We start from the raw sequence: 16,256 nt of genomic DNA, 5'->3' as shown, positions 1-16,256 counted from the left end.
ATAATATTATATTATTCGATTCATCTATGAGAAAGGGGAAGAAGGAGGGTGAGAAATTTCAGGAAGCAAGCTAAGGGTATTTGGAAGAAAAGGAGAAATTAAAAAGGGAAGCGAAATAAAAACAAATCAAATAAAAAAGAAAGAAGGGATATGGCGGAGGAAAGGAGTTGTTGGAAAATTAAGCTTATAAAGATAGAAAATAGGCAAGTAGGAATAATAAAAATGCATGTTGCCATGATAATAAAAGAGGGAAAGGGGCAAGGTTGCCGTTTGAAATAAAGAAAAGGTGGCAAATGGTGAGAGCAAGTCCAAACACAGTTGCAAGTTGAGCATCCACTTGCAGATTAAAGTGTCGCGTAAGATAGCTAGCTCTTCTCCCCGCTCCCTTCATATCATATCTCCCAACACAGGTCATTGCAACTACCAGCGGCGCCACCACCTCCTCCACAGCATAAACAAATGCAACCACAGCAAGTCCTGCCTCCCTCCTAGCTACAACCCCCCCCCTCTCTCTTTCTCAAACCCCGAACCAGAACTAATTAATCCAATTTGCACTACAAAAATATTTACCCCAACCCCCTCCCCTTTCTTGCCTTTGCTCTTATTATAATATATACGTACGCCCCCCCCTCCTTTCCCCCCAACCCAATAACTCTTTCGCCTCACCAACTTCACTGCGCTAGAAATGCCGTCTTCTACACAAATTCATCGGTTCAATCCCGCCACCGCCGCAACCGCCGTCTCCAACTCCTACAACTGCCCCAAACACCGCCCTCTCTTGCTTCCCCTTTCCTCGGCTCAACTCAGCCTTCCTCTTCCTGAAACAGCCGCTTGCCACCATTCCCACACGGTGGCGCCAGACCAGTGCTGCTCCGTCGTCATCCAGTCCATTGACGCCCCCGTGGACGCTGTATGGTCGGTCCTCCGGCGCTTCGACAACCCTCAGGCCTACAAACACTTCGTCAAGAGCTGCCAAGTCATTATGGGCGATGGCATTCGCGTGGGGACGCTCCGTGAGGTCCGCGTGGTCTCCGGACTTCCCGCCGTGTCCAGCATCGAGAGGTTAGAGATCCTGGACGACGAACATCACGTCCTCAGCTTCAGCGTCGTCGGCGGAGATCATCGCCTGCGGAACTACCGTTCCGTCACTACCCTGCACGCCGTCGAGAGCGGTACACTCGTCATCGAATCGTACGTGGTGGACGTCCCGCAGGGAAACACCAAGGAAGAGACCTGCGTCTTCGCCGACACAATAATACGATGCAATTTGCAGTCCCTGGCTCAGACTGCGGAGGCCATGGTAGCGAAGGACCAGGAAGAGAAAGCGCGGCTCTCCCCGTGAATATATACCCGATATAAGTGACGGTTCCTTCTCTGTTTCTTTTGTCCTTTAACATCTCGTGTGATTCGGGGCTTTTTGTTTTCCGATATGGGTTCGGATCTCGTATGTCTCATTATTAGACATCCATAACCTGATACCCATATCCGGAAAATTCTTCAGGGGTAGATCGGTAGGTTTTTTGCAAGTCTCTCGATCAGACGGAAAGGGTTGGATTTGAAAATATATATCTATATATAATAACTGAATGATATATGTGTTCATATTTATATAATTATATTCCTTTTTTTTTTTTGGGTTCAAACCATTCATCTGATCAAGGCTTGCTGGTCATTCTTGTATTGGCATTGAAAGTGGTATGTATGTCTCTGTAGCTGTACATTAAATTAAAGCTCTTTAATGTTTAGGATAAGTGGCTCAAAAGGATTCTGTTGTCAGCCTATCCAGGTGGTTTTGTTGTTTCGATCATATTACTACATGTTACTTATCTCTATATATGGGTAGTCAATGAACTTGTTTGATATTTTTCTGGAGAAGAGAAGCGGAAATGCCAGTGAGGAGAAATCAATCGGAAAAGAATATACATAGATAGTGTACGTAATTAAAGAGATGTTCTTCATACGCATAGATATGTTGAGATGAAGAATGTGATGCGAAATTGAAAATTTTAGATTTTGTGCGTATTTGGTGAGGGATCGGATCACGTACGATGGTATCCACTTCTGAAAATTGAAAATGCTGTTTGAAATCAAAATGACAACAGAGCAGCTAGAGGAGGCCCTGTAAAGTTTAAACAGTAGTAGTCAACGAGAAATCTTAAAGTCAGCGGAGTAAGCAGAATGTCAGAGTCGACGGATCCACCGCGCAGTCGATAATGTGTTGTTTATTTCAAGCACTTGATCGTCATCACATTCTAACATCGACTCATATAATATTAATACTTTGGATTTAGTTAAAAGAATAAATAAATTGAGGCTATTTATTTAGGAGGTAAGATTAAAAGCGTGACCGATCGAATGAGAAAAACCTCAAGCGCAGTGCGCGCGCTAATTACTTGGAGTAATACACGGCACAAAAAGGTAAAGAATGAGTGGCCTGTTGGTTGATTTGGATACTGATTTGATGACAATTTGTTTGAGATGTGGAAGAATTAATTATTTTAGTTTAATCATCAGGTCATGGCATTACATGGTCAAAAGAAAAAAAGTAGCTTATAGTATTATGGTATAAAAGGGAGTTAGGTGGGAGCAAAATATATACGGAACCCAGGGAGCTGAGTCCTGTTGGAAGCATTTGTTGGGGGAGGGATCAGATTTTATTTTGATCCTTTTGATAGCGCGGAAATCGTTGCGTGACGATGGCGACGCCTTCTGCAATCTACAACTTGCTCCGAAACTACCAATATATATATATATATAACCATTTTCCGATCCAATAAATGTTATACTATCATATATATATATATATATAGGAGAGAGAGAGAGAGAGAGACATATACACGCGCATATGCGTGTAAGTTAAGGAAGGGATATATATGTGTGTGATATGTACGAGAATAAATAAAATAAAAAAAGCGAGGGAGGGAGGAGGAGAAAGGATGAAGGATATTCCGTAGAAAATCCATGCACGGAGACTGGGAACGTGTAAGAATAATAATAAAGAAACGGGGACGAGATAAATACTAATTAATAAGGAGGACAACGTTATAGTAGAATTTATTAAACAGAAAATATACGGAAGGTGGCGGAATCAAGCTCTGAAATGCAACTTGCGCAGGCTGAACTCAACTTGTTATGTAAACAAAGTCAAGTTGGTTAATCTTTAATTTGGCCCCCTTATTATTATTCTTTCACCTTTTTCCCCGGCGGGCCATATATTTTATTATATTATATTATACTAATTAATTAACTGGGAAAAAAATATGAGTTGTTGGGTGAAGAGATTGATGGAAGAATAGCAACTTGGTCTGCAAGTGGCCAATGAAACGTACTTGTATGTTCACCCTCTTGCCCTTTGTTTGCTCAACTCCTATTTATATATTACGATATAATTGAATCACCAACCTCCCCCGCCCCCGCCCCAAAAAAAAATACTGCCAAAGAAAATTAAAGCTGCTATTGAATTGTCACAGCAACCAAATCTGTGTGCTTTAAAAAAAAAAAATTTGTTTTAAAGTTCCAAACAGATTAACGGAATGCTAAAACATCTTGCTGGGTAAGTCGTTATTCAATCAATGTAAGGTATGCTGCAGTAACTTTAATTTTCTTTGCACGGCAATGATAAAACTTTTTAGGGAGAATAATTAAAGATTAGGGCCCAAGAGCCTAACCCAGAGGTAAAATATCAGTACGCTTGAATATAGGAGTGAACTGTGAGTTCAAATATGTAAAGCAGCTGAGAAGGAAATCGAAGAGGCGAACTCCTCAATGGGTCTTGCAGGATGCGTTGCTCATCATCAGCCACGTGTTGAGAGCACTTAAAATGTAGTTCGGTTTCAATTACTACTTTCCTAGCTGATGAGTTTTCTATTTATGAATGTCAGAGAGAGAGAGAGAGAGACGCAGAGGATTTAATATTGTACGGCCCAGCCGAGAGCTGCTCTGAGCAAAGAGCATAGGTTCAAGAATGATTCACACGGATGGATGCATGAGGTCCATATATAAAAACCATGTTCCGCTGATCTCAGATGTTCAGCCGAAGAAAGGAAGATGATGAAATGTGGATCCAAAAGAGAAAACGGAGACAGTGCACGTCTGTCTGAAACAATGTTGGAATGGACATACAAGGACGTACGTATTTATTAGAGAGCAAGGCAATTAGCCGAGAGTGGATGAAGAGGAATAATCGTTAATTTGAGTATTGGGGGGGCGGGAATGGAAAGGGGAGCTAGGCTGCTTTCTGACTTCCGAAACACAGAGCAGACTGATGGCATGTTAGGTTTTGGAAACGGAGGAGCTCGGTGCTCAGATTCTACCGGTCCTAAAGGTAAAAGGTGAGAGGTAAGCGCTGAGGTGGGAAGACGATGATTTCAGAAGGGGCCCCGCCCAACCGACTAGTAATGTGTGCACGGGCACACATAATTATACAGTTGCTGTCATCTACGTATGCATACATGGAGTACGTGTGCGTGTGCGTATATGAGAAGAAAAATATAAAGGTAATATCAATGACGTGATGGACCAATTCCATTTAATTGAATTGGGTTGAATGTTTTTTTTTTTTTTTGGGGGGCCCCGGTTGAATGTTTAATATATAGGAGTCTGGTTTTGTCGTGACGAGTCGTTCACTTTGCTGGCATGATATGGGATTTATAACTGCGCCATCAGTATGGGCATGAGGCCCTTTTAGTTTCTTAATTAACCCCTGCTAGACTCATGACAGTTTGTCGTGTTCAGATCTCTTCGATTGCCTTGCTTAGTTGCTTTTCCGTCGAACAATTTTATTTTTTGGGCCGAACATAATTGATTCCAAATCCAAAATGGTTGTCCCATTTGATGGGGGAAGCGCGACAAAGGTGGGCTGCCTTGGGCTTCAGTTGGGCTCAAAATGAATAACTCCTTGGGACGAATGGGCCCTTTGGATTCATTCGGGTTCAGGCTCGGCTTAAATTCGCACAATCAGATTCAGTAATGTGTTTGGGATTACATCAGGGATAAAAGAGCTTGGCAAAAAGGAGCTCGTTCCAAGTGTCCTGAAGGCCGGGGAGACACCAGTGGACGCAATCTGCGTAGCTGGCGGGGTTGGCCAACTGCTCCGCCGTGAGGGGGCTCCACTGCTTCTTGTATATGGAGGTGTGGGCGTCTTTCCTGTAACTGGACAGCTGCGTTATGTTGAGGAAGGTGATGGGCACTTTGGTCTTCCTCAGCACCTCCCCTATCACTCCCATCACGCTCCTCCTGCAGTCTGATCCCCAGTACGTGGCGTTCTCTATCATCTTCGTCTCGTTGTAGCAGTTCCCTCCCTCCTTCCCTCCCCAGTCTATGCTCCTGTATGTCTCAGCATCACAGCCATCATTATATTTTTACCATTACAATCAAACACCTCCATTCTCATCTGTGTCATCACACACACACACATATATATACATAATATATACAGTGCCACTCACTTTCCATGAGACGGAGACATGCTGGTGAAGAACACTCTCGTCTTCTTTGGGTCCATGTTCAGCCTCACCCATCTCAGCATGCTCTTCATCGCCATCCGGTACGCATCCTCTGTTGACACCTCCACTATCTCTTTCGCCTCGTCCTCAAATGATCCGAGCCTGCCCATTTTTCACGCCACCATTTAGCTCAGAACGTGAGATTAATGACGTATCAAAAAGAAAAAACAAAACAAGAACGTACAAGATCTTCATCTTCAGGCCAGTCATCCACCACAGATAGGTGTTCAACACCAAAATGTCCACGCCTTTCCAATTCCGACCATGCTTGTTGATTGAACCCTTTCTCACGACCCTGTCGGATATTCTGTGGACGACGGCGTTATCGGCGTTAGATTCCAGAAGGAATGGCGCCCAGTAGAACTCTATGGTGGCATTGTATTCCTTATCAGATGTCAACCACGGAAAATTGATTCTCAGATAAGGAAGAAGAAGTAGAGGAATTAATGTGGCGGGAGATTGATGGATAATATGAGATGATACCTTGGCGGTGAAGACGGTAAGGGAATCAAAGGTTTCCATGGACTTGGCATCTTGGGGGATGAGCCGATGGAGAAGGCAGACGAGAGAGACATACATACCCCTGTTCAAAGAATCTCCGACGAACATCATCCTCTTCCCGCGAAGCGTTTCCAGCATCAAACTCGCATTGAATCTGTAGCATTGGTTTCAAATCATGAGGTCACTTTCTCGATAACAGAGACATGAAAGGAAGAGTTAGTGAGGTTGTTGTGAAGAACGTACTTGGGAAGATCGCAGCCGTGAGGCTGCCACCTCCAAAACTGATAATCCTTGTCGGGGCGTCCGTGTGCCTGACAGGTCAATTGAGGCTGTATGTACGGACATTCCGACTCCTCATAGAGAGGGCGGTTCAGCTCGTCCCGTACCCACCTCCCACTGAACACGTCGCACCCTTCCTCTGTTTTCCCTATCGCAAACGGAAGCTTTTGCCTTTTCACTCTCTCTTCGCCCACACAACAACACAACCCATTTCAGATCGACAGGTAATATGTTGAGATCAGAAGCGTTAAAATGAAAGACTGAATGTAAGGGAACTAACCGGGCGAGGAGAAGAAGGCGTGAGGGTTGGAGTAGAGTTGAAGCTGTTGGCCGAAGATGCAGATGAAGTCCTCGCCATAGAGTATAGAGACCAAGAAAATGAAGACTAGGAGGGTGACGAGGTAGGGAGAGAAGCGAGCCTTGTTCTTTAGAAGAGACGATGGAGATGGAGATGGAGATGGTGAGAAGGGTGTCTTCATCTCCCCCAGCATCCACTGTCGCTTTTGGATCCTTTCACCTCTTCCTCCTCTGTCAATTAATATAGCTCATTCATTCTCATTTCTACCTTCATTTTTAACCCTTTTAATATATAGGCATGTTTTACCCTTGAAAGGAATATGTGACAAGCGGCAATTGCAAACAAATAATTGAGCCTACATTGCACCAAAGGTAAGCAACCATGAAAAATCTTCGTGTTAAAAAATCAAAAATAAAACTCGTTAGGAACTGGGGTATCTTATTTGCTTTTGATTAATCTGTTTGTCCTGCCACTGCACCAGCACTCGTTTCCTTACTTTCCAATTATAAGTTGAGGAGTCAATACAGCAGTCAATATTCAATATATAATATGTAATGTGAATTGCCTGCAAAAACATGTTTACATATTAATTATTTATCTATCTTGCATAAGTTAGCCAGGAAAAAATCTCCGAGGTAGGCTCGTGTCAAGTAATATAGTTCTGCTTTCTTGCGATAGAATGGGTTGAAGGCTAAGAACGAAGGAAAGATGTAAAAGTGGAAGGTGGGTTGCGAAGGATCAAGATGATGTGAAAGTGGAGGAAGAGGAGGACAGCCTTAGCTTGGCTTCAAAGCTAAGGCTTTGGAATGAGATTGCGAAACATAATCACTTTGGCCTTTTGTCATATAAAATCATTGTACCAACTAAACCAATAAAAAAGTTTCAACCAGAAGGACCATTATTTATGGCATGCGGTTTCTAATTCGAAGGGATATATCTACATTATATTAGTTCATCCTTTGCTTTCATTCGGAAATTAAATTAGCCGCTTCCTTACTTCAATATTCATCCACACACACACATACATCTACATTATTGGTGTGTGCAACAGCAGAATTACTTGTGCTAGACATTCAGAAAAATGTTAAAGCGATGCGTCAACTATAAACTTATAAACTAATCCCCACCTAATTAATATTATTGAGCTTTACAATATTTCTATATTTGCTGTCGATCTCCCATGATTGTCCTGTTTGCGTTTGTCACCACTCCCCACACACAACTACAGATCACTTGCGGTGTTCATGTTGTTAGATGAACACCTTAATTGGTAGTTACTTTGTAGCACTAAAATAATCGGACAAAGATTTAAAAACTAGACTATATTCTGCAGCTCAAGAAATATTTATAGGATAATGATAGAAAATAAAGTTAGAAATTATTAGATCCCAAATTAGATTTGTTTTTAAACTTTATTGGGTTTTGACTATACTTGACGTAAAAATTACAGAACATTTTTTAAGAATTACTCGTTTAAAATTATGCAACTTTCAGTTTTTTTTTTTTTGGCATTTCCCCAATGTTTATTGATATATTGATGATTACCTGCAGACGAGTAAACAATAGTTGACGCAGGATTTTGTTTTCGAGCGCTTGCAAAAACATTAGGACAAAGGGGGAGGGCGGAAGCAATACACAGAAAATTTCAAACCGGCTGATTTCGACTAACAGAAGTCGTTGATGATATTGGTGGTCCCCACCGTTAATATCAATCCAACAGCTCGCATCGGATCTGCACTGTTATCCAACACCCCCCCCCCCCAAAAACCCCCCAAAAAAAACACACACACACACACCCAAACAGCTATCGTCACTTAATCGGTTGATTTCTTTTTAAACGAAAAAAGGCAGCAAAGGGCGTCAATCCAAATTGGGGAAGAGCTAAATCAATTGATTTTAGAGAGAATTTCAAGAGCTGGCTTTGTTAATTTAGATTTCAAGCTATGTAATATTGATAAGGTTTGACAACTGGCTGAAATCATGAGCAAACTTACCATAAACGCTTGGTACGAGGCAAATGGAGGAAAGAAATGGATGAAAGAATTTTAATGAGTTCGATTTAAAACAAATTTAAAAAGTAGAGCTTTAAAATTTTACAGAAAATTATAAGATAAACGAATAATAAAAATTAATTAAAAATTTTTAACCTTACTTTTTAAAATTTTTAAATTGAGTCTCTTCAGATTTCTTCTTTCCTTCCCTCCATTTTTCTCATACCAAACAAACGGCCTAGCCCCTTTTTTTTTTTTTTTTTCCGACCAGCGGGGTAGGCCTCGACCTGCTATGTGATTGCTATATTACAAATATCAAACTCCCCTTTTCATTCATTAGGTTGAAAACGATAACTCAATCTTGAGGCCTTGTTAGTAGATGATGATTTTTTTTTTCCCTTGCTTTTTAATTTAGGATGTTAGAACACATTCCATGAGTGCCATTTTTTTTCCAATTTCATTTTATTATGCATAGCACATGAGGTTTCAAGTTCAAACCCAATGTGGCTTTTTTTTTTTTTTGAGCAAAACAAACCCAATCTGTTTATAAATTGAAGGGGAAGCCAGTAAATTGAGAACAGGCACGAAAAATGGCGAAGCAAAGATCATTCAGCCGAATCCATTCTATTATCTCGACGATAATCGATTATAAAAATGCCACTAAAAATTGCCATCTTAAAAATGCTATTATTCCCATTTCCCCCTAAAATTACATCCAAGGATTTCTTAATTTTCTCAACTTCTTCTTACAATCCCTCTAATTATTAAAAATAATAAAAATAATTAAGGAGCCATGGATGTGAAAGCTCAACAGTCGTGGACGAAGGAGTCACGGCAAGAGGTACAGATTTCAAGGCTCTATACCAAGGATGCATCTGGATCTGACCTGCCGGGCATCTGAAAAGTGACGTATTTGCACTTTTCTGCAGAATCATCGTCCATATGCGATGATCCATGATGAATCCAGAAGAAAAAATATTAAAATATCACCCTCAGAAGTTCACGGGAGAATATGAGCTCCGGTAACCTTGAGAAGGTCCCTTGAACTTCCTCACCAAAGAAGCACAACAACCCTGCAAAGACAAAGTGCAAAAACTCCGCTAGTCAGTATGATTGAGCAAAAGTTCATCCCCTATTCTTTCCAGTGTCAGAATTAAAAACCTGATCTTGAAAGCATTAACGTGGAAGAATACCTGGGTTCTTCGGGGCAGGGTTGACCAGAAGTCCAAATTGGGGATAACCTGAAATGCGGGAGATGCAAGTAGAGTTCAGACCAACCAGGATATAATTACAACTAGGCATACAAGCCACAAGAAGGACAAGTGAGAAACATACATCTCTACCACGAATCCCAAGGAAGAAATGCCGATAAACTATGCCAGCCAGTAGATACGCCCCGAAAAGGCACAAGATACTGAAATGAGATGAGCCAAACAATCAGAACGAACTAAAATTGGCCAAATAAAAGAAACTTGTCGCTACTAAAAGTATCGGCTGAGAAGGTAAAATCCTCACGTGGTTATTAAGGTGACAAACCACCCCCACCCTTTCCCATGAACATTCAAAATAACGGCACATCCAGATGGATGCCTCAGCTCTGTAGCCTGCTTAAGAATCAAGGTTATTAACATGCAGCACAGCTAAATCAGAGCAAAACATTGAATTTAACAAAGTCATACAAAAAGATTATTTAAATAAGAAACATGCCAAATTTCGTTACCTTCATATCTCCACGTTTTAGCTTTTGCACAGTCATCATTTTTATTTCTCAAGCCACAATTGCGCATTTTAATGGAGTGAATAAAAGATTAACATTTTTATATATATACTGGAGTACCTCCAAGGTAAACAGATAAGAAAAAGAAAATCACAATAAGATTCATACCTACAAATTCAAAACGGACAACGATGTCAATTTGATAAAAACTTAAAAAGCTATTGCAATTTACAACCTACTAGTAAGCTAGATAAATGGTATCATCCAACGATATCAATCATGTTATTGTTTATAATGAAAAGTGTACATATTAAATATCGTCCAGATTATCAACAATTGTCATTGCTTCTCTCTTTCTAATCTTGGGACTTAAAAGCCTGCGAAATACCAAATACATTTCATTGCAGACATGATTACAAAAAACACACGATAACAAAAATAACAAGCAAGGAACCCAAAAAATAGAAAATCCCCAAACAGAGTACTCACATAGTTACAGGTCCCTAACCTCTCCAGAGAATGCGGTCCCTGTAAGCAGAAGATTCAAAATGAAACTCATTTATGCAGCACAAAGTCCAAAAGATTTCAATTTATTCAACAAAAACTGAAATAGATGGGAAAAATTACTTGAAAACCATTTGAATGGCATAGCACAGACACTGACAGCGAACAATTCAACTTAGGGCTATTGCTTGACATCTTAACAATGACACCGCTGTGGGGATTTTTCTTATCTGCCACGAGAATAGCATTAAAACCGTGATAATATCTTCTTCCTCCTCTTGTTTTTTTGGTCATCATGAATGCATAATAGATATGTTCGTGATTAGTAATTCAGTTCAAATGACAGCAATATAATGAAACATGGAAAGACAAGTGCAGAACAAGCAGTAAAAATTATATCAAGGCACCATCTGAAGTACATAAAAGGAAATAAAAAGAGGAGTATTGAGCATACCAAATATATCAACATCTACTTTTGGGCCCCGTCCTATGGTTGTGCATACATGATAACCTGCTTTAATCAAACTGTTAAGAAAAGATGGACTCCCACCTAGTACCAGTTAAAATTCCATTAACAGAAATACACATTAAATGCCCTGCATAAAACATTCTTTAGCTAAGACAATTAAAAATAATTAGAGTAAGTAAAGACATCATTTTAAATCCCAATTCTCACAACCCAGACTTGCCCAACTGATGGTGAGGTAGCTTCACATCCAGAACCTAAATCAACTTCATTCTGATTCCTACATCCTAAGTAAATACAATTTCCCAATAACTACTGCAAAGCAAAAATAAGTCTTGCACATCATGTGTGGAAGGTAAACAAATAACTACATAGAGAATCATGCTGCTGAAACCTAAAACCAGAATGACTCTAATGACCTTCAGCCATGTAACACAATGCATTATAGAATCCTATCACTTCCAAAGGAAGCAATGAGGATTGGCTTAGACAGAATAAGGAAGATAACAAAGAGCAAAAAAAAAAAAAACACTCCCTGGTGTTCAATAGGCTAGAGAACTTTCTTTCGTCTTGCCATCTTACCACAACATCTCATATATCCCCTACCAATGGCCCTATCTCCTCTCTCACTCTTTGACAATCCACACCTCACAACCCATGTAACTCAGTTTTGGCCCATTATGAGTCCAACAGATGCGAGGCCAAAGTTTCTTTGTACAGCACAGACGGCCCACAAAGAAAAGAAGGTAATCTTTTATCTTTGTTAGAAGCTATCAAGAGCCAGTTTATACAAACATCTAATGTTTTTATGGGGTATCGCCAACTACCAGAATGACTTCTATTAGTAGGAAAATCTATTGATCTGTAATTAGAGAACATCTACCAACAGCAAAAGTAGACTAAGAATTAGCTAGATTACATTTTCCTAATGGGGATCTCTCAAAAGTTCATTTGACAGGGACAAAACAATCTCTTGTTATAGGTGAAATTTAATAACAAGGTAAAGCATTCATTTATTCATTGAATCATGTAATTCCATTGATAATGTATAACGAGCTACCTAGCGACAGCCACTAAAAGACACTAGAAACATATGTAATTCATGGAGGCAAACATAAGTATTTACAGTCACAGCCATCACACAAGTTCTACCTCCAATGTTGTTTGCTACAAGTGCAGTACAATCCATCCCACAACGCATTGGCCCCCCACAATCCTAAGTCATACAATGAAGCAATCAAATAAGCAAACGATTTTGTGAAAATATAGAACAAATTAATAACTAACAAAACAAGAAAAAGCAGGTTTTCAATGTTCCATCATGTAAAACCAAAAACAGTCCATGAAATCTCCATGACAGCTGGAACTTTCAATAGCGACAAAAATCCTAATATTGTTCTTACTGTGAGTAGTCAGTATTATGCTCTATCATTTCATCTCAACTCAGAAATAGAAGAACACACTATCTGTCAAGGAAAAAGACTGGACAGACTCACTTGAGTTAGTTAAAGTCGATAGAATCATGATTTATTAGCTTAATCTAATGTATCAATACACTATGATGCCAACGCATGCTTAAAGCTTGTTTACAAGGTAGCTAGTCTAATAACTTCCTATCATAAGTATTAAATAGCCTGCCCTTACTGTTACTTGTGGCTGGGTTTCTTGGCGTAAGTGCATATTCATAGGAAAGGAAGTATGAATGTGTTGAAGCTTCATATCAACTAAGGGTTCATTACTCATTAACTCAGTTGCCGGAAATAATTATTACTCTAGATGTCTTCAAGGAAGCTAAGCAGCACGGATATTCTTACCCCAAAGGAGGGCGAGAGAGACATATAGAGTATTAATAAAAATTATATCAATCTAGGATGGAAGGCAATACAAAATCAAGATAACTATAGGGTGGTCTATCAAGCATCGACACAGATAAAACAGCTTGGACTGTGAAGTGAAGCATTTACCCAGCAGTCAGCACATGTAGGAGGGTCATGATTGAAAATCATTCCATCACAAAGCTGCGCCAAACAACCAAGAACCAAAAGAAACTCAATTATACTTGGCACAAAGCATACAAAAGGTCAGTATTACCTATAAAAAATCATAATGCTTCATATGTGCATCTCTTCATAGACAGCCCAAGTATAGTGTTTCCCCTAGCATTTACAGCAACAACAATTTTTTTTCTAAAAGTTGTTACTAGTCAACCTTACTGAAATCAAAGAATTAAGTGTGACCTGATGAAGCCAACCTGAAACCACAGTATGGTCTCGTTTGCTGCTACTTTGTAATATCTACGAGCAAAAAATGAATGAACCAATTCACTATCAGAAGCATATCAAATGGACTCCGAGTACGTAAATCTGTATTAAAACACGCGTACTAAAATTGAGAACAATACAGCGACTGTCTTTTCCCACCGTCATGGGAGTAGCCTATCATTTGAAGTGCTACCACTGAGTAATCACCCAAAAAAGAGTAGAACCAGAGTGTAGACATAATTTCCAACACCCATCATGCAAACAAGTTTCAGTACTCTTAGCTCCTTTGAAATTTAAAGCCACTTAGAAGGTTATATTGCCACGTTGCTTAAGCCGTACCGCGGATTTTTCTACATTTAATTCAGCCAATTGGAGCAAATATCAACAGACGATGGTATATTAAAAAACACCGGTTCGTCAGAGCAACAAATATAAGATTCGAATAAATGAACTCCCAAAAACGAACAGCAAAATTACATTAAACCACGCCAAATCAATAGCAACGAAACATATGTTGGACAATATAAATCGAGGATTTCCCCCAGATCAGGAACAAGAGAATATAGAGGACGGAAGGCGCACCCATCTTCGCTGCGAACGCCATGGGGGAAGTCCCGCACGGGAGAAGTCAAGGTATAGTTATAAATCCTGTTTCCATCAAGAAAACTGAAGTCGCATGCTGCAGAGGCGGAGTTCAGAGACGCAACTTGGTGTAAAATCGCGACAAGAGGGATAAGCCATTTCAGAAATTTTTGTCCACCAATCATTCTCTTCATTCAAGAACTATCTCATACTGGTAATCACAATGTGTTCGCAGAGAAATCACAGATGTACTAAGGAGAAGGCACTCTTCGTTAGCTAGAGCGGAGAAGTGAGTGCCAAGACACAGATAATGAGCAACGGAGGAAGGACAAGCTCGAACGTGACGAGCGAGGAAGCAAGTTCCATCACTTTCACTAGGTTCTGGGTGCGCCAGTTCTTGTTATTATTTGCTTAATGCCTCGCGACTTTAGGAAAATACTGCAAACGCCCCTCTGGGATTTTTTTACTTTTACTCCGGTGGACCGATAAAGGATGACGTGGATTTACCTCTCCTTTGTAGTTTTTTATTTCCTGATTTGTTTTTTGGGTCAAGCAATGGGTGTGGACTGTGGACAAATGAGCCGACGGGGGGTCGCCGTGCGCGTAATTTCAGTGGCCCACATCCAACATTTGTGAAAAAATAGTAATAAAGAATCACGCGCACATTCTAAATGAAAAATTAATTACTCACATGCTTTCCTTTCTCGTTTGGGTTTCACCAGCAGGGGGAAGATTATTAATTGTTTCCTCGTGTTACACATAAAGAGAGATAGACATGTACATGTTCAATCATGGAGTATTTCCTTTTTTTCGTTTGAAAAGGGACTCTGTTTTTCATAACATAAAAACCGTGTTCCGGAACGTGCCATCTTCATTCATTTATTTTGTGAGCAGAGAAGCTTGAGTTTCTGTTTAGTTATTTTCTAACGTTATGTGATTACAAAATATTTTCAGCTATTTACTTAGAAAAGAACGTAGGATAAAAAATGAATCACCGGCGCGTCCTTGAAATGCAGGTTAAGGGGCATGTAACGAGGCAATAAAAAGAATGGTCTTTTTTTTTTTTTTTTGCCTGAAAAAAGAATCGTCTAATTACCTGCAATCACTGCTGTTACTTCTAAAACACATTCAAGGCTCATAAAATAACTAGAGACTTTGCAGGCTTCTTGGCACCAGAATAGACTCTCAACTAAATCTTCCCCTCCTCAAGTTACGCAGAATTCCACAAGTATCAAGACTAATAGGGTAATCCATCTTGGGCCCAGAAAAAGACACCACAATTTTTCAAAACAATTTTGTATTGTAAGTTTGACATTTTGTCACTTGAGGAGCTTATGTAAATAAGATTAAGGTGTAAAAAAAGATTATGTTAAAAAATTGAACAGTTTGTTGAATCGATTATTTATGGTAAAAATGACAGTACGTTTCAATTATTCTGTTTTCTTATTCGTTGTGAAGTCATCAAATGCATGAGTTTCTTTGAATTAATGTTTGGGGAAATTTTCGGAAAGAACAATGTTTAAGAAAACTTAAAAATATCAGAGTAATCAAACTTTGAAGTTCAGATTTAGGATACAGAACTGTGCAGACTAGGCTAGACCATATTCCTTCTACCCCTTCGTGCGCGACAAGACCACATTGGCGTCTAGAATCTACCATACGTGGACGGAGCTTTTTCCATGAATTATAGGATATATACCAATTAAATTAAAATAAGTCAGAACGCCAGCATTACGACTGCTGAGCAAACTTGTTCATACAGACTCAGGATTCGTTTTCTTCAATTAATCGTATACTCTTTCGAAAATTTAATTTCTCAGCAGCATAGTTTCTGGAAATTTATTTCTGAGGAAGTTGATGTGCATGTGCAATTTGTTTGTTCATTTCTTATTACTTTGAAAAATTAAGATTATTTTGAAATAGACATAATATTTCTAATGTTAAAAACATAAATTATTAATTATTAATTATGGATTGAGAATAATAAAAACAAAAAAAAACAAAGGAAGAAGTCCCCTTCTATTAAATATTAATCTGCGTTAAAATCTGGACATCCCGTTATTTACTCTCCCGCGACGAAGCCTCATGGGAGCGGGTCGGCCATCTTTTTTTTTTTTTTTTTTAAGTTTTTTGACCTCGAGAGTTGGCCGTCA

General features: G+C 39.6%; 3 protein-coding genes across 4 annotated transcripts; 1 reads left to right on the top strand and 2 right to left on the bottom strand.

Moving 5' to 3' along the window:
- The first annotated feature begins 495 nt into the window (after positions 1-495).
- LOC114748464 (abscisic acid receptor PYL4-like) lies at positions 496-1,860 on the top strand. The gene has a single exon (XM_028936873.1). It carries the CDS (start codon positions 686-688, stop codon positions 1,340-1,342), a length of 657 nt encoding a protein of 218 aa, XP_028792706.1. The 5' UTR covers positions 496-685; the 3' UTR covers positions 1,343-1,860.
- A 2,964-nt stretch (positions 1,861-4,824) lies between these two features.
- Positions 4,825-6,886, bottom strand: LOC114748462 (protein trichome birefringence-like 33). Its single transcript, XM_028936870.1, has 6 exons — positions 6,565-6,886; positions 6,249-6,468; positions 5,988-6,159; positions 5,689-5,888; positions 5,448-5,606; positions 4,825-5,325 (listed from the first exon to the last, which is right to left on the bottom strand). Exons 1-6 carry the CDS (start codon positions 6,773-6,775, stop codon positions 4,986-4,988), a joined length of 1,302 nt encoding a protein of 433 aa, XP_028792703.1. The 5' UTR covers positions 6,776-6,886; the 3' UTR covers positions 4,825-4,985.
- Positions 6,887-9,164: 2,278 nt separating this feature from the next.
- Positions 9,165-14,484, bottom strand: LOC114748463 (uncharacterized). 2 transcript variants are annotated; one of them, XM_028936871.1, is made up of 11 exons: positions 14,104-14,483; positions 13,512-13,554; positions 13,225-13,278; positions 12,413-12,476; positions 11,249-11,305; positions 10,918-11,024; positions 10,780-10,818; positions 10,089-10,177; positions 9,909-9,987; positions 9,767-9,814; positions 9,165-9,646 (listed from the first exon to the last, which is right to left on the bottom strand). In XM_028936871.1, exons 1-11 carry the CDS (start codon positions 14,295-14,297, stop codon positions 9,566-9,568), a joined length of 855 nt encoding a protein of 284 aa, XP_028792704.1. In that variant the 5' UTR covers positions 14,298-14,483; the 3' UTR covers positions 9,165-9,565. The 2 variants fall into 2 exon arrangements, with proteins under 2 accessions (XP_028792704.1, XP_028792705.1); XM_028936872.1 differs by lacking the exon at positions 13,225-13,278 and having other exon boundaries at positions 14,104-14,484.
- Positions 14,485-16,256: the final 1,772 nt, after the last annotated feature.

Source organism: Neltuma alba, unplaced genomic scaffold, assembly GCF_004799145.2.
Source record: "Neltuma alba isolate B1F8T4 unplaced genomic scaffold, ASM479914v2 tig00005722_pilon, whole genome shotgun sequence".
In the NCBI taxonomy this organism is placed as follows: domain Eukaryota; kingdom Viridiplantae; phylum Streptophyta; class Magnoliopsida; order Fabales; family Fabaceae; genus Neltuma; species Neltuma alba.
Note: the sequence above shows the minus strand (reverse complement) of the source record. Positions and strands in the feature narration are given on the sequence as shown.